This window comes from Triturus cristatus, chromosome 4_2 (genome assembly GCF_964204655.1).
Source record: "Triturus cristatus chromosome 4_2, aTriCri1.1, whole genome shotgun sequence".
NCBI classification, from domain to species: Eukaryota; Metazoa; Chordata; class Amphibia; order Caudata; family Salamandridae; genus Triturus; species Triturus cristatus.
The window spans coordinates 846,305,615-846,324,196 of record NC_140586.1 but is presented as its reverse complement, the minus strand read 5'-3'; the positions used below and the strand labels follow the sequence as shown (position 1 = coordinate 846,324,196).

The following is an 18,582-nucleotide window of genomic DNA, read 5'->3' as shown; positions in this document are numbered from 1 at the left end:
TATTTTTCATCTCACTGCTCCATCTGTGCACCTGACATAAGGACGCTTTTTCAGTCAAAATCAGGCAACATATTAAACGAGCAGGAACGGGGGAAGCAATGATGGACAGAGGGAGCAAGCAGCAGCGACAAAGGAGAATAGGAGGCCAGGGGACGGGCAAACAAGATGAGGCAGTGCAAGGACACTGATCAAAGAAAATCAAGAAGTATTTGGTCCGTGTCACCAGAGATCAAAGGACGTGATGTGAGCAATATGGTGGCCAATTAGGAAACAGTCAAGAAGAGTGAAAATGAAGCCACCAAATAGTAAGTAATAGGTGGGCTCCAAGCCCTTGACTGTATATAACACCCCCGCAGCAACAACGCATGGACACTGTCAGGCGAGACCCATAAAGGGGCTATCGACTAAATTACTTAATGTAATCATCGTTGTGTTCGAATCAACCTGTCAATTTATGGGAGTGACAACTAACAAACAATTTATGGCTTATAAAACTCGGTTTTTAACCCCTTCAATGCGCATGACGGCGCGGTTCCGTCATGCGCGTCGGTTGTGCTGTGCGCATGACTGAACCGCCCCGCCCGCTCAATAGAAATTACAGCACTGCGCGGTAATCCGCGACGCGCTGAAGGGGTTAAAGTGCAAATATTCTTCTTGTTCTATCTTTTTTGCTGCAATTATATATTTTACTGTGCTTCTATGGTTGTATTATAAAATCGAATCAAGTTTAATAATTTATCATCAAAATTCTTTATTTGGTTTATAAAACAAACCATAAAAGATTCAATCAAAAAAACATAACATTTCATATAGGTGATAAACTTTTTCTTATTTGAATAGGCACTAGATAAAAAAAGTTGTCATATAAAAACATCAAATAGTAACATTAGATAAAACAAAACCAGACTAACTTGAGTGAAATCGGTTCCAGCAAACAGTGGTAAGATAAAAGATGAGCACAGTTTTTTTTATTAAAAAGAACAGAACATTACAAAGCTAAACGTGCCCTGAGGTGAGATGCCATCACATTTACAGGGAATAAAAGAAGACTCAAAAGTCCTCCCACGGGAAATAGTCAATACATGGTGGCTAAGCCGGTGTTGAAACAAGCCGGTGTTGGTTTGACATATCCCCCCAAAAATAGGGCTCAATAAAAATAATAATTTGCAATGGGATATATAATTTTACTTCACTTTAATGCATTGACACTTTTGTTTTTAATGCATTTGCTGATTAAGTCTGGATTGCTATAAATTTAAGGCCGCCCAAGTCAGTAAAGCTGCATTTGATACTACTCAACCATGGGATAGAAGCCACTCAATCCAGACTTGAGCAGTGCAGTCTTTTAGGACCAGCAGGTTAAAACTTCTATCCAATCAGATACCCAAAGGAGAGGTGGCCCGAACTGTAAAATATCCCCCAAATACCCAAAGCCAAGTTCAGTGTGAGTGATATTAAATCTAATTGCTCACTGTAAACCACACTCTTGGCTCTTGCAATAGGGTGTTCCTCTATGTCTCCTGTCTACGGGAAATGGGTCTCGACATGCCTTTTCTGGAAAAACTCTCCCACTCCGGGTTACAGAAGTGGTATCTCTAGAAAAAAAATGTAAGGACAAGTTTGTTGTCTCCGAAGACTGATTTTAATCGTTTCTTGGTACTTAGGCTAGATTGTTGTCTTTAAAAGGCCGTTTTGATGGAAGCAGAATGTTTTGCATGCTTCAAATCAAACTACGGGAATCAACCGCCCCAAACCCCCCCACCCCCTTCCCCCTTCCCACCCCTCACTATGTTCCACGGCAGAGATGTGTCCGACTGAGAAGTCATTGAATGTTCACTGCTGAGAAATTCAGTGATATGACGGTCGCAAGTTTGAGTCCTGGGAAAGCAAACTCAGCCTTTCAAACTTCCATGGTTGGTGAATTGAGTACCCTAAAATTGATAATGGTGAATTTTTATTTATAGTATTTAGAACAGGTGTCTCCCAGAACCCTTCAGAGTAGCTCACAGCCTTTTAGTTCATTTTTAATGAAGCACAAGGTCATATTTTCCTTTTCAATTTAAAGGAACGCTGCATTTATTTTATTTTCGATTATCAGGCTGCAGATAGCAGGGACTGATGGTGATCATTCAGATGTAAGACCCAGCTGGGGCATAGAGGTTAACAACTGAAGTATTTAAGTCTTAAATAGAAGCCCTTGTGAACTCCATACTGGAGCTGTGAAGAAAATGATGCGTCTCTGAATGCTATTAAACCAAAGGAAAATGAAGTTTACTTTAATGATTAAGTTAACTCCTTTATTTCACTTTTCCCCAATTTCAAATTGTCCCATTTACAAACAGTAGGCCCATTACTCCCAGTGGCCAATAGACACTCTACATAAGTATAACTGAAAAAAACAGCCATTTTTTTTTTTTTAAATGAGAGAAATTTGAAGTGCAGAATTTGTTTCTCCATATTATGAATACTTTTGCAGAACATGTTTTTGCACTTCAAATTTCGCCCATTTAAAAAAGAAATTGTATGTTTTTGTTATACATGTAATGTTGCCACATATGGCGAAAGGTATGTCATGTGCTGCAAGTACATAGGACAAAGGCTCTCAGTCACCTATACAAATATATCCCACTCTTACATGTTCATACATCCCTAAAGTCCACACACTCACTGACTCACATGGCAGCCCTGTCATGTGCTCCTAGTCAAAGTATTTAGTTCAAACCATAGTATCTGGCTCTATGGACATTTGGTTTAAAGTCAATTAACCTTAGCATGGGGCTGTCTGGTCACGATCATTTTCACTGATCAAAAGTAGCTCTCACTATAGAAAAGGTTGGAGACCCCTGATTTAGAAACTGCTGAAGTGCTTTGGGAGGCTGTATATATTATTACTAGGCTTTTCTATAGTCCACGATGAAGGCAAATATGATTGCCAAGACCGTTGTGTTCAGATCTGATGACTGTGTGAAATGGGTAGGTAGATGAGGTCAGGGGTTATGGCCATAAACACGCAGTCTTCGTCTTGAGAGGTATCCGGAAACAACCTCCTTTCTATTGAGGTTTCTCTGAATCTACTATTGCTGACCTGGAAATTATAGAGCATGTTTGGGTGTTGCTCCTGGTGTAAGGATTTTCTTTGTATATGTGGGGAATTTCCAAAATCCAGCTAGTTACTAGCTTTAAAAAGTGCTGAGCGTAAGAGGGCTGTTACTTTACACTTGGACGGTGGGACCAAGTTGTAGAAGTTGATCTACAAAGCAATGTACTTCTATTGGTATTCTATCCCAGTAGTATTGCAAGAAAAAGACAGTGGGCAGAGTAGCTCGCCTGGTACAAAGTCCTCAGCTTTTTGTTAGAGAATTGAGTCATACATCCTGCAGTAAGTAGTGTTCCAGAAGAATGTGTATGAAGAAATCCTGGCGAATCCATCCTCATTAGTGTTGGTCCATCAAGTTGTAAACAATTGCAACCTTCAAGGAAAGCGATGAAGATGCTGCCAGATGCATAGATTTTCAGCTAAAGTGTGTTTTAAACCTAGGATTAATGGATGAGGGTATTTTCAATTGCAATGGTAAGATCCCACAGACCCAACCCTGCCCCCCACCCTGAACAATTTGCCATCTTGTAGTCGCTGGTTTTGCTTCATGGTAAAATGAACAGTAGTTTTCTTGAATTCTTTCTTTGTACAAAGCCAGATGTCATTGGACAGGATGTTTATTTTAAAAAAAATATTTTATGGAATTTTTAAACCATGACCACATATAATCCACTTGTTTCATACTCATCGCGTATATGAAAAGGTACTTGTCTCTTATTGTACAGTATACTATCGAAGGATGTTTATTCTTGAGGAAGTTGGGCATGTCTATTGGAGGCCTGGCAGCATATGTTACCACAAAAGACCGAGTTAGTAGGGTCTGGCAGTAGTTAGTTTTAAAGTGTTTAATTGTGATGTGTCTGAAGGTTAAATGGGAGGGAACTGCCTGACTGCAATATTTTGTGTGCTGCCTACATGGCACGTATGTATTCTTTGGGAACAGCTGGCCGGTAGCATAAGGAAGTCCATGTCTTTGAGATGGATAATGTCTTGAGGTGGACTGACGTGTTAAATTTCCTTTTAGTGTTATTACCAAGTTCATTTAACGGATGGCTAGCAATTGGGCAATGGGAGAGAAATAATTGAATTGTGCTTGCACAGAATTACTCATATGAATTTGCTTTCTTCATCCTCCTGACTTTTTCCCCATTCTCTCTGTTGCGGTAACATTATTGAAATTTCATTTGAAACGTATAGATGCTTGTTTGGGGAACAAGTTCATAGGTGCTGTTGGTGGGGGGGGGGGGTAAATCCATTTATTAAAGTGGTGGACATGTTCTCTCCTATATAATGTTATCACAATTTTAACAAAGAAGGAATGAACTGATGCATTACATTGCCCCAGACAGGGCAAGAGAATGGTTAATGTACCATAACTGTTTTTCTTGACACAGAGGAAATTACGTGTTTGAATGTGTCTGCATATTCCAGATGGACTGCATGTTTTGTGCTAAAAAGAATGTTATTGGAGATAATGCCGTGTGCATACATAACTCCACAAGTATGGCAATCATGTGCTACAGGATGCAAGAATAAATTATTCTAGAAACCGATGGGAGGCAGTATTAAAAAATATACATAAATTAGTCAGCAAGAGTACACGAGATCCTGACTTCGAGTGATTAAAAAAGAAGTGATAGCTGGTGCCTTTCCAGAAAGCCTTGAGAGCCTGAAATCTGGAGAGATTAAGACTAAGATGGTGATTGGCCAGGAAGACGTGAGTGCCTGACATCTAGAGGGACTGAGAACGAGGTGATGGATGGTGCTTAGCAAGAGGCCATGGAAGCCTGGAATCTGGAGAGGTTAATAATGAGATGATAAATTGAGCCTCCCCAGTAGGTCCCAAGAGCCTGAAATCTGTACAGACTGAGAATGAGATGATGAATTATGTTTAGTAGGACATGAGAGCATGGAATCTAGAAAGATTAAGAATGAGCTGCATGGGGCTTGTCCAGGAGACCACGGGAGCCTGAAATCTATAGAGACTAAGAATGAGATGATGCAAAACCAAAGGGGATGATGGACGGAGAGTTGAACAATGCAAGCACCCACCCCCAGTCAGCTGATCTGGGTTTAATCCATCATCATTCTTTAGCTCACTCCGCCACCCCAGTTCAGACATGGCCATATGCAAATCAGTATGACCCTTTGCCTCATGGGAACAGCCCAGCCCGAACTGCCAAGCAATGTCTTCCTTGGACCGGAAACAAGCATCCTGGGACCGGTTTCTGGCTAATCAGCTGGACTGTTCCCATGAGGCACAGGGTCAGACTGATTTGCATATGGCCATGTCTGAACTGGCTAAAGAACGATGATGGATTAAACCCAGATCAGTTGACTGGGGGTGAGTGCTTGCATTGTTCAACACTCCGTCCATCATCCCCTTTGATTTTGCTTTGTTCGCCCTAAGTTGGCAGGGTATGTCCAGACGTGGGTCCCTTGCTCACTTTGCCACTGGATTCAAGCTAGCCTGGCGGATCACGGCTGATTAGCCAGAAACCGGTCCCTGGATGCTTGTTTCCGGTCCAGGGAAGACATGACTTGGCAGTTCGGGCTGGACTGACTGATTTGCATATGTCCATGTCTGAACTGGGGTGGCGGAGTGAGCTAAAGAATGATGATGGATTAAACCCAGATCAGTTGACTGGGGGTGGGTGTTTGCATTGTTCAACTCTCCGTCCATCATCCCATTTGGTTTTGCTTTTAAGAATGAGATGATGACTGATGTTTAGCCGTAGGATTTGAGAGTCTGAAGAATGGGAATAAGATTATGAGCAGTGCTTGTATTCCAGAAAGAGAGGAGGTGGTGCTAAGAATCTGGGTGTGCAGATTGATAAATTACTATTATGTTAAATAAATGCAACGGTCTCCACTTTCTTTATAATTAAGAAAATTCTCCCTTATCTGCCAGCCAATATTAGGAAAACTACTATGACTGCTTTGGTTCTATCGAAATTAGATTATTGCAACAGATTGTATTTGAACATTCAAAGCAAACACTTAAAGAAAATTGCAGATGACACGAAATGCAGCTGCTAGAGTCTTGCTGGGTCTGCCCACATTTCAGGCGGTTTCTGAAGAAATGCGACAACTGCACTGGCTTCCTGTAGGGAGCCGTATTAAGTTTAAGGCCTTATGATTGGCTTATGAAGACTTAAATAACGTTAGTCCTGTCTTTCTTACAAAGCTTTTTAATTGGTGCCAACCTACTAGACTTTTACGCTCCACTGGAGCTAAATAGGATTACTCAAAGATTTCATAAGACTAACTGGGGTGACGAAGCCGAACTTAGGGAACGGCTAAACTGTGGAACACTCTTCCTCCGCATATTAAAGCGTTACCTTCATTGCTGTCCTTCAGGAAGGAGCTCAAAACGTGGCTTTTTCAGAAATAGTCTTTTTTTTTTTTTTTTCTTTCCCGTCATGCTCTGAGTCTCAGCGCCAAGACACCCAGGGTATTCTTGCGCTTTACAAGTTGTTGCAATACTATAACATAAAAGGTGCCTCATAATGCCTAAGGTCAGGTTCATTACTGAATTGAAAGTCTGGTTGTAGGGGTCAGGTGTTCTTTGGGGACACTTTGCTGTAGTCCTCCCTGGGCATTTGGGCCAACACCGCTGTGTGGGACGGTGCACAACAGGACTGTTTTGTTGTATCCAGCTCTAGGATTGTAATCCTTCAGAAGCATTTACACTGTTTAAAACTGACCTATTACTTTGGCACAGTTATGCTTGTTATAATATCCATGTTTTTTTGTTTGTTTCAGGTTTATGGGTGTCTGCGTCCACGAAGGACATCTGCATGCACTGACTGAGGTAAAAACTTGTGGCAGTTTTTCTGCTTTACATGTTTTCGTAATTAAAAGTATTACCCGCCTTGTTATTTCCGAAGAAGAGCATTCCCTCATAGTAACAAAAAAAGTGTATTTGTTGCACTAACGTTTTACCAAGCTAAGTCACTCATTAGCAAATCACTCATTTAAATAACTGTGCTTGCATGGCATCATGTGACCACTTGGTGCTTTACTTTTAGCAGGTTAAATAGCCAGGCTAGTAGTGGCCAATTTCTTCTATATTGCCCAAATTTCCTTTGCACCGATCCGCACCTTTCTGCGCCTGGCTGGTGTGCAGCTTTAATATCTCAGTCTAATGCTTGGCAGCACATTTCCTAAAACCAGCAATATCCCTAAGCCTGAAGGATTTCACGAAGATTAAAAACTTAAAGAATGTGCTCTCTGAATTATCTTGAGTGATTCCTAGACTTTGGTGCAGCAGGGGTTACATTCTATCCTCCTTGGCTTGATTTCCTAACCCTCAGACGGACTTGAAGAACTTTTTTAAACATACAGAGATATTTGGGAAAATGTCTTCGTAGATGAATGAGTCCCTGCTATAGCAAGTACATTCTAAGCTCAATTCCTAAACTCCTGTACACGCAGCAGAGCGAAAATGATGAACTGTACCGTGGACCTCCCACACACTAACACAAAAGTAAAGGAAATTTAAAGGAACCCCAATGTATATTAAAATATCAAAAATACAATGGCTTTTTCACGCGCATTTGGGAGTTGAGGGTATTGTGGGCATTTGTTTGGATGTGAAGTAAAGGTCAGGGTTTTCTTAATTTCAGAGCTAGTCCTGTTTGTGGCACGTCAGCATACCATAATTATTACTCTGCTGCCCTACATTGACCAAGGACCATCCTCTTAGCTGCTGAGAGCCACAATACTCGAAGACTGTGATTGAGATATTTTGGAAATCTCACAAATTACACTGGCCTCTGGTTGTTTGTATGATAGTTTTGCTTGAAAGTTCTTACCTGTTGATCTAGACTCTCTGATGAACCACTATTTTCACTATGAATCTTTTCTGTGCTACAATATAAACTTTCTACATACTTTGATTCCTAATTCTTTGTTCATTAAAATGTATGACTCTACAATGAAATTAAATACAAATGTTTAGTTTTATTGTAGTTCCTCAGTTGTCTGTTGCTTTCTTAAATTTACCTATTTAAATGTCTAAATATTGTGGACAATTTGTCCTAGCAGTTACACAAGGAGCCTGGTCACTACTTGTGAAGAAGGGAAGGTAAAAAGAACAATTAGACGTCCCTTCCAGGCCTAGCCTGCTCTCTTGCATTGGAATGAGCTTCGTTCACTCTTTAGCTGAGGCATGGGCACCGTCCCGGTTTACTGACTTTCGGTTACTTTGTGAATATACTTGGGGAGAGTTTGCTTAGAGTGCAGCCCAAATCCTGGTGCCTCAAATCGTATGTCCGGTTTCCCTCCTCTTTGACCCCAGTATGTTCCACTGGCCCTCTCAACTGAGAAGCCTGGGTCAGAGCAAAGCTTGGTGCCCCAGCTTCAGACGATGAAGCATGGTTTAGATAGGATGATCAGATGGACCCATGGAACCAGGACATAACTTTCCCAGTACTCTATTTTCATTACAAAATTCATTGTTTTCAGAGAACCAACACTACAACTTTCAGGTGCACAGATTTGTTAACTGAAGGCTGGGGCTAGGTGGCATGGAATTACCAGATCACCCTGAAGGTAGTACTCGCAAACGTGTATCTTGACCCACCCACCCTCTAAGCTCCATTGTTCCCTAAAGCAGTTATGTGCCACTATAGAGTTTTTATTCTGTTCATGGGAGCCTTTTTAGGCTTATTAAAACGCCATTGCCAAACACAAATCTGTGGTGAATCCAGTGATCATTGCAGCATCATATGCAAGAGGCACCCTCAGCAAACAATTTTTGTAAAGAATTTTCAATTTGGGACTTCCTACTGGCACAGATGACTGACCGCAGCATATTGGACTTTCGGCATTTAAGAGAAGATGTAGTTGAACATGCTTGGCAAAGTTGGGCAATAAATCCCTTGTATTTCTAAATCTCGCCTGACCAGCGCGCATGCGCTACTCTGCGAGGCTTCTAGTAAGCACTTCCAACTGGGACCACATGCTCGTGCGTGTGTTTTTTTTTTTTTTTTTTTTTGTTTTTTTTTGCTCTCCCGCTATTGGCCTTTGCGTACATCTTTCTAATAAAGACAGAATGCAATTGGCCAACGGCGGGTGCATGTCCCGCCTTCCCTCTCCCTTGGCCTAGGGAGGGAGCAGCGGCCCCACTGTGCGTGCTGCATTCCTTAAATTGTTTGCAGTGCGCGCGCACACCACTCGCCGGGCTTTTTTAAAAATTCCTTTTATCGCACGCGCGAGCATCACTCCCGGGCTTGTTTCACCAGCTGTGAACAGTTAGGTTTGTAGGTCTGAGTTTTCTGCCTCTTAGTGCTTTAGGCTGAGATGTGTTTCTCAAAAGCAGTCACCGCGTGTGGGCGGACACTGCTGCAGAACCCGACTTGTTTTAAAATACATTTCATTAGGGTCGCTTTCTACATTTCTCTGAGCACTTCCATACAGGAAACACAAGCGGGGCATTCAACTCGCATGAGGGCAGCGCCGTGGCCACGCGCCTTGGTATCCGCAAAGCAACAAGCCCACATCCGGTCCTTCTCAATTCACAAGGTTTTCACATATTTTTAGCTCTCCGATGCTTTCCTCCACATTACTATCGAACCCATAATGTAAACCCCCCGACAGACACTGAGCTGTCTGAGGTATGAATAGTTAGGCTGTGACTTGTGACCCAGCACACAGACCAACAGAGGAGCCAGTCTGAACTGGATATCATGCCAGGCAGCAAATATGGAGGAGCAAAGTAAGTGATGTCCCACTTAGTACTGTTATTGCAGGCAGTGGACCCAATCAAGTTCTCTACTCCAGGCAGGGCTCACTGCACTTTTCTTGGCTGTCAAGGGCAGCCAGTGCTCTACTTTTCTATGTTTAAGAAGCCACCGGACACCACGTGGTGATCTGTGGGGGTCCTTTGATGGTCTTCTGCTGGCGGCTGTGTTTACATGTGGGGTCTAATGACCTAGACAGGCAGACAAAGTAGCAATATCTTCAGAAGAGCCCTTGGGGTTTGGTCCCAGCCTTAGGAATAGGCTAGGACACAGCACGAGTTCCAAAAAGCACCACCACGAATAACAGTTTTGCAGCGTGAATCTTTCTGGATTCACTATGCTGTGCGTTATTCCGCGATCTTGTGGTTGGGTCCGGATTCGTAGTCTTTTCTTTGTTTTTTTTGTGTGTTTTTTTCGTAGCCCAGGTGGGCGTCGACGTCCACCATTTGGTGCACCTCCCGTGACGTCGTCGTGCTTCCTGCGGAAGTCCCACCTTTGGGGCGCCATCTTCAGATTCTTTTTTCCGCCGTTGGGTCTGGATCGTCATCGGGAAGCTCCAGAATTACACTCGAAGGAAGAAGGAAGAAAAGCGAGTTTCGTCGATAGAATCACTAGAAGATATCAGGAAAGGAAGAGATTTCTTCAGGAGCGCGAAGAAAGGAGGACCAGCGCCCCTTTTCTTCGACGGCCTTGGAGAATGCACGCTCAGAGACCCTGAGCGCAATGGACAAGACACCATTCAAGTTCTGCCCAAACTGCCACCACAAGTTCGCGCAGAAAGACCAGCATCCGGTCTGCAACCTCTGCCTACCGGTCGATCACCAGAGTATCGACCAACGCCTGCTCAGCCTCCGCGCCGAAGACACTCAGGGTGAGAGAGCGGCAGAGAAGAGCCAACGCCAACATGGAGGGCAAGGGGAAGCCCCCGACGCTCTACGATCTGGGCCTCTCCACGGACGACGAGGACAACGTCGCCGAGACAGCCGAAAACTTACCGGTCGTAGAGACCGACAAGAAAAAAGAAGACTAGGTAAGAGAATCGTCGAGCGCAAAACAGAAAGCACCTCGACAACACGAGGGTGACTCGAGAAAAACTGAGTCAAAGTCCACGAAGGGAGCCCCGGCGCCGAAAACTTCGACGTCCAAAGGGGGAACCACGGACAAGAGGCCGAGCGGATCCTTAGAAAAGGACTCCCTGGTGCCGAAAGACGCCGAAAGGCAAGGGTCGTCGAAAGCATCCCATGAAACGGGCCGATCGACGCAGAAAGAACGTTCGACGTCGACGCAAGTTTCATCGAAAAGACCCGCGGTCGACGCCGAAAGCATCTCCGAGATGGAGAAAAAGAAGAGGCGGCTCGAGGCCGAAATGGAGAACATCCTTCAAAGGAAGAAGGAGTTCGACGCCAGGATGAAGGAATTCAAGATTCCAACGGTTTCATCGGCGGACGTCGGTGAGGTCGAAGACGAGTTCGACGCCGAAGGGCTGACAAGGGATCTCGAAGAGGAAGAAGAGCCCTATTATGAGGGAGAAGCCGAGGAAGAAGACCAACGGTCGTTCTACGAATCGGCGGCATCTACCAGCAACGACGTCGAATGGCACGATCTCGACACCGAAAACCCAGAGGAGCCCGTGGACACGTACCCTTCGAGGCCTTCGCCACCCGACGACATCACTCCTCCCTGGACCCCCCTTACATCAAGGGTAGCGTGACCGCGGACTCCATCATAGCCTCCACGGCCAGGAGAAGGGCCAACGTACCAGCAACTTCGGGCCCACCTCCGGATAAGGAGAGCAGGAGGATTGACCTCACAGGAAGAAAGGTCGAGAGGAACGCCGCAATGCACTGGCGCATGGCGAATTCAAATGCACTCCTCAATAGACACCAATACCAGCACTGGGATGAGATGGGGGAGCTAGTAAAGCACCTCCCCGAAGAATACCGCCAGAGAGCCTCTCACCTGATAGACGAAGGCAAGAACATCGCCAACTCCTGTATAAAGACGGCGTTGGATGGGGCAGAGACTTCAGCAAGACTCATGGCCATAGGGGTCACAGAGAGGAGGCATGCATGGCTAAGAATCTCGGGATTCAAACCGGAAGTGCAGAACAACATCCTTGGCACCCCCTTCAACGGAGAGACACTGTTCGGAGCAACAGTGGACGACAAGCTCGCCCAGCTGAAAAAAGAAAACGAGACGGCGAGGTCCATGGGGGCCCTACAGCTGAGGGGAATGAGGCGAGGAAATCCCTCGGAGACCCTACGGTAGGGGAGGAAGCCAGCAGGGGACGTCGCACCAGGCATTCCAACAAAGTCAGCAGGGTGAAGGTCACGGACAAGGTCAGCAGAAGCAAAACTGGCAATATCAACCTCGGGGCCAGTCCTTTCGCGGGAGAGGGAACGGACGTGGCCAAAGGAGGAGAGGGGGCGAACAGCCCTCGACGAAGTGACTCAGCACGCAAGAGGACGCCTACCCTCGTCAGGACCCCAAGGGTGAGGCGCAAATAAGTGTCATCAGGGGGAAGAGAAGATTCAAGAGCCTACGAGCATACGACACCAGTAGGCCGAAGACTGAGGTTCTACCTTCAGGAGTGGCGGAGTATAACCACAGACAAGTGGATACGGAACATTGTGCAGTACGGATACTGCGTAGATTTGGAGAAAAGACCTCCAAACAGGAAACCAAAGGGAAGACTGAGATCGGCCCAAGAACTGGCAATACTCAGAGAAGAAACGCGGAAACTCCTGCAAAAGGGAGCCATAGAGACAGTGCCGTTCAGAGAACGCAACAAAGGGGTCTACTCAAACTACTTCGTGGTTCCGAAGGTAGACGGAGACCTCAGACCCATACTAGACCTCCGTTACCTAAACAAGTTCATCAGAACGCAAAGGTTCAAAATGACTTCACTGCAGGAGGTTCTGCCACAGATAAGAGAAGGGGACTTCATGGTCACCGTGGACCTCAAGGATGCCTACCTTCACATCCCAATAAACAGAAGGCACAAGGGCCTTCTAAGATTCAACATCGAACAGGAACACTACCAGTTCACGACCCTGGCCTTCGGATTAAAATCAGCACCAAGGGTCTTTACAAAATGCCTGTCGGCGGTAGCGGCGCACCTACGAAGGCAGGGAATACATGTCTACCCCTACTTGGACGACTGGCTGGTCAAGGCAAACTCGCGCGAAAAGTGCGAGAGGCACGCAAAACGCGTAACAGACACCCTCACGAATCTGGGATTCTCGATCCACTGGGGAAAATCATCGATGGAACCGGAGCAGGTGAAGATTTTCCTGGGGGCAAAGATCAACTCCCGCAACAGTACAGTAGTGCCCAGCGACAGGAGGACAGAGGCTCTACTGAAGGAGGCGAAGCTCTACCAGAAGGGGCGAGCTCTGACAGTGAGGGCTGTGAGCAAGATGATGGGGATGATGGCGTCCTGTATCCAGCTGGTGCCGAATGTACGCCTGCACATGAGACCATTCCAGGAATGGCTACAACAGCAATGGTCACAAGCAAACGGAAGTTGGGAGGATCTAGTGGTTGTTACGCACGCAGTGCAGGAGGAGATAACTTGGTGGAACAGAGACAACATAACAACAGGGAGAAGCCTGACACCACCAATCCCAACAGTGACCATTACCACGGACGCATCGCATAAGGGATGGGGAGCGCACATGGACAACCTCAGAGTGAGGGGTCTATGGGCCCCAGCAGATGCGGTCCGCCATATCAACTACCTCGAGTTGAAAACAATCCTGCTAGCCCTGAAGGCATTCCAGAGACACCTGTTCAACAAGAGGGTGTTGGTCCAAACAGACAACACCACGGCGATGTTCTACATCAACAAACAAGGGGGGACAGTCGTTCCCACTCTCATCCCTAGCTCAGGAGATTTGGAGATGGGCCATACCTCTCAGGATAGATCTACTGGCAATTCACCTACCGGGGAAGGACAATGTGGAGGCAGACTGGCTAAGCAGGCAGACCTCCGCATCACACGAGTGGGAGCTCAATGGCCAGGAAACGGAGAAACTCTTCCGGAGATGAGGGACTCCCACAATAGACCTATTTGCAACACGCCACAATGCAAAATGCCAAAGCTTCGCGTCCATGCAACCAGATCAGCAATCCAAGGGAAATGCCCTATGGATAAGCTGGTCGAGGACATTTGCCTACGCCTTTCCACCGATACCCCTGTTGCACAGAGTGCTCGACAAGTGCAGAACCAGCAACATGACTCTGATCCTGGTGGCTCCGCAGTGGGCGAGGCAGACATGGTTCTCACAAATTCAAGAAATGGCACAAGGCGACCCATACAGGTTCGAGAGGAGGAAGGACCTGCTCTCAATGCAAAACGGAGAGGTCCTGCACCCAGAGCCAGAGACCCTCAACCTGGCGGCATGGCTCCTGAAGACCTAGAGTTCGCACACCTAAGATTGCCGCCGAGCACGACGCGAGTGCTACGGGAGGCGAGGAAACCTACAACACGAAAATGCTAAAGTGCAAAATGGAAGAGGTTCACTGTGTGGTGCCGGAAAAAAAACCTGCAAAACAGAATGACAAGAGACTCAACAGTACTGAGGTGCCTCACACACCTTCTAAAGAGTAACCTCTGCTCGAGCTCACTAAGGGTACACCTAGCGGCCATCGTGGCCTACACCAGAGGTGAAAAAGGTGGAAGTTTCTTCAGCTCGCAGGTGGTGAGGAGATTCATGGAAGGAGCCAAAAGGATGGCCCCCACGAAAAGGTTGCCGCCGCCGGCATGGAATCTGAATGTGGTCCTGACGGAGCTCATGAAGGCACCGTTTGAACCCATTCACAAGGCCACACTGCAGATGTTGACTATGAAAACGGCCTTTCTGGTGGCCATAACCTCACTACGCAGGGTGAGCGAGTTTCAAGCACTAACGCTGCAGGAACCCTACATTCAGATTCACAAGGATAGAATAGTCCTGAGAACGGATCCACACTTCATGCCCAAGGTAGTGTCGGCGTTCCACATAAATCAGAGTATCCAGATACCAAGTTTCTTCCAAAACCCGACTACAAACGCAGAAAAGGCACTGCACACCCTCGATGCCAGAAGAGCGGTGATGCACTACATTGAGAGAACCAAGGAACTCAGGAAGTCGAAACAGCTGTTTGTGTCCTTTGCTACTAGCTTCATGGGTAGGCCAGTGACTAAGGGCACCATCGCAAGGTGGATTGCCCTCACTATTCAATTCTGCCACAAACAGGCTGGACAGGAGCTAGCGGAGGGGCCGCAGGCTCACTCCACAAGGAAGAAAGGGGCCACCGTGGCCTTCCTGGCGAACACGCCCATCCAGGACATATGCCTCGCGGCAACTTGGGCATCTGTGCACACGTTCACGAAACACTACTGCGTGGACATTCAGATGAACAAGGAAGCACAGGTTGGACAGAAGGTGCTTCAGCACATTTTCAACGACCAACGCTCATCTACCACCCAGCCGCCACAGAATTAGGAAAACCGCTACAAAGTCTATGCACAGCATAGTGAATCCAGAAAGATTCACGCTGCAAAACGAATAGTTTCTTACCTGTCGGTGTAGTTTTGCAGCTTGAAGATCTTTCTGGATTCACTAGCGAACCCACCCACCTCCGCCAGGAAGATGAGGCTGGAGGAAGAGGGGGTAAAATGGAAAAGATCAAAGAAATGAAAACATACAGATAAAGGGACAAGAAGGATTAATCAATCGCCTAGGGTTAAAAAAAAAAAAAAGGAAAGGAAAAAAGAACCCGAAGATGGCGCCCCAAAGGTGGGACTTCCGCAGGAAGCACGACGACGTCACGGGAGGTGCACCAAATGGCGGACGTCGACGCCCACCTGGGCTACGAAAAAAAACAAAAAAAAACAAAGAAAAGACTACGAATCCGGACCCAACCACAAGATTGCGGAATAATGCACAGCATAGTGAATCCAGAAAGATCTTCAAGCTGCAAAACTACACCGACAGGTAAGAAACTATTCGTTTAGGAGTGCTGGTATACGGGGCCCATTGTGTATTCTGTTTAGAAAGTAGCTGGACAGGGGTACAACTTTATTCAGGGCAGGATTAGGATCTAAAGTTCTTGCGGCTGATCTGGAGTAACTGATTTTGGCTGGAGAAGGAGAGTATTATTCACTGGAGTAATAACAAGCATTGGCATAGCAAACAGGTCTCGCTTTTGGGACCTTAAAAGTATTTAGTTATGCAGCACAATATCCTTGGTGCAACAACATCAACCGTTTTATGGCTAAACACTTATAAGGTCCCAAAGGCGAGATCTATTGGCTATGCCAATGCTTGTTTTGATATGATGTGGCTCATGTGTGGCCAGTTGTTACACTCAGAACTTTAATGTTTCTGTTCCAATGTACCTCCTCTCCCACTCGGTCAAAGGAAAAACGTTACGGATAATGAATGTGTGTGGTAATGGATTCAACCAATTAACTGTAGACCAACCTTGTAGTTTAGGTACAGTGAACAATATATAGTTAATATGGTCAGATCGCTACTTAGCTAAAGGCTTGGAGTGCTGTCGCTTAATTAAACGCTGCAGAGGGTGGTAGAAACTGGCAGACTCCTTTATAGGCACACCATACATTCCACTGCAGCATTAGGTCGTTGCCTGTTAATTCACAAGTTACTTGTGGTCAGAGTCTATTACAAATGCAATAGCTTTGTGATGTTGGGCTGTCAAGACTTTGAGGAGCTGCTAGACGGTGACTGGCCCTTGAAAGGAGGATGGATGTTGAAAGGGGAATGGAGGGCACAGAGGAGAGGCTTGAAATTATTTCCTGCCCTGCAAATTGTTTGAACCCCTGAGGACTGCTGCAGGTATGTCGCTGAATTTCGGCTTGTTTGAATGTTAAGTGCTCTAAATGCAAACCAGTTAGAATGTATAGTTTATCGGCTGGAAAGGTTTATTTATTGCAGCTCTGCTGCCATGTAATCAAGTTGTTTATTGACCATTCTACAAACCATAACTCATTTGCGTAGGAAGTCTGTTACAGTGAGTGCATCCAACCTGGCACTCTAATATGACCGTCAACACACAAAATGTGTACTCTACCGGTATATTGACTGGCTTGCTTGACAAATCGAAATGTACTTTCACTATACAAATAGCCAAAATTATTACGTCCTAAACAAAGAGAAAGCACAAGGAAAGCCCAACCAAATTCTTATGTGAGATCTATTAGCCTAAAACATGAAAACAGTGACATAATCAGGACAAGTCCAACATCTATTCTGTTTACTAGTCTTGAGCTGCTAATATTCCAGCTTGACTATCCGTAGATGTCGTTGAGTACATAGTTTGGATCATCAATTCCATGAACCTGCTCTTCAGCAATGATTGCTGCCCTGCGCCACAGTACTTGGTTTGCAGGTCATAGCGGACAGGATTGTCAGCCAAACATGTTTAGGAAGTGAACTATAGCTATAACTGAGTGCATTAACTTTGTAAGGTGTAACCAGTGTCCAGCAGACACATATTTGACTGGCAACTCCTCTAATTCCTTTTGGTTAAATAGTCTGTGAAAGAGCTGCCATCCCTGGATAAGCAAACACAAGGAGATGATGGACGGAGCGCTGAAACTTTGACACTCACCCCCCAGTCACAGATCTGGGTTGAATCCATCATTCTTTAGCTCACTTCGCCACCTCAGTTCAGACCCAGCTATATGCAGTCAGTCGTGACCCTGTGCCTATTGTGAACAGCCTCAAAAGAGGAGAGAGGGACCCCAAAGACAAAGGAGAGGGGTACCAAATATGACCTTAGTCAAAAAACAGAGCCTCCTTGTCATCAATACAAAGCAGTCAATACATAACAGTCAACGTACCTTTCACACTGCAAGGGTGATAGTGGACAGCACAAATGTGGTCACAATAATTGAGAGAAAAAATAGTTACGTCAAGAGAATTTATTATCAATTTCATACATAAAAACTGCAAACACAGTACTGTATATTGTCATATGGCTATTTAGGAAGCAGTGACAGTATAGACATATCAATACACATTAAAAAACATCATCAACAATAACGAAACAAAAAATATCATAAAATATGAAGTTAGGGACACAATAAAAAGGACAAAAATGGTCCTATTGACAGAGGAAAATCACCAAACCAAAGACTCATTAATTGTGACCCTAGTCAATATTACTTCCTATTCAATATGTCACAAAGAATTATAATCAGAGATTTTGTGTGGTTTCCTCGTATTAGAGCATCGACGCGTTTCGGTGGGCTATTAGTTCTCGGCCAACACCTTCATCAGGAAAGATTAAAATAGAGTCCCAATAATAGTTACACTAAAATCAACGATCTTATTAATATAAGAAGCTGTATCCATGCAAATATCGCCACTGATTCTTTCTGTCTCAATCCGCGGTTAGGATTGAGACAGACCATCCAATGTGGTTAAAAATTACTATATTCAAGCCAGGGTTCGGTGCAAAATAACAGCACTCCGTTTGCCTGTTACGGTGCGTACAAACAGCCTTCTGTGCCAATTTTTAACCACATTGGATGGTGAAGCAGGGAGTAAATAGAAGAAAGCTGCCAAAGTGCTGTTATTTTGCACCGAACCCTGGCTTGAATATAACTTTTACCAACATTGGATGGTGTAGCAGGGAGTAAATAGAAGAAAGCTGCCGAAGGTGCCAAAACGTTTGCGTGGGAGATATAAGGATATTACCTAAATAGAAAAACTTTTGTGTCGTGAA

The 18,582-nt window shown here is 45.3% G+C and overlaps 1 protein-coding gene across 1 annotated transcript in view; it reads left to right on the top strand.

Annotated features, from left to right (window-relative positions):
- The window catches only part of TESK2 (testis associated actin remodelling kinase 2), a 566,234-nt gene that overhangs the window by 277,129 nt on the left and 270,523 nt on the right, over positions 1-18,582 (top strand). Inside the window, exon 5 of the mRNA XM_085602833.1 lies at positions 6,863-6,911. Within this exon, the coding sequence (XP_085458959.1) occupies positions 6,863-6,911 (49 nt within the window). The remainder of the gene's footprint in view (positions 1-6,862; positions 6,912-18,582) is intronic.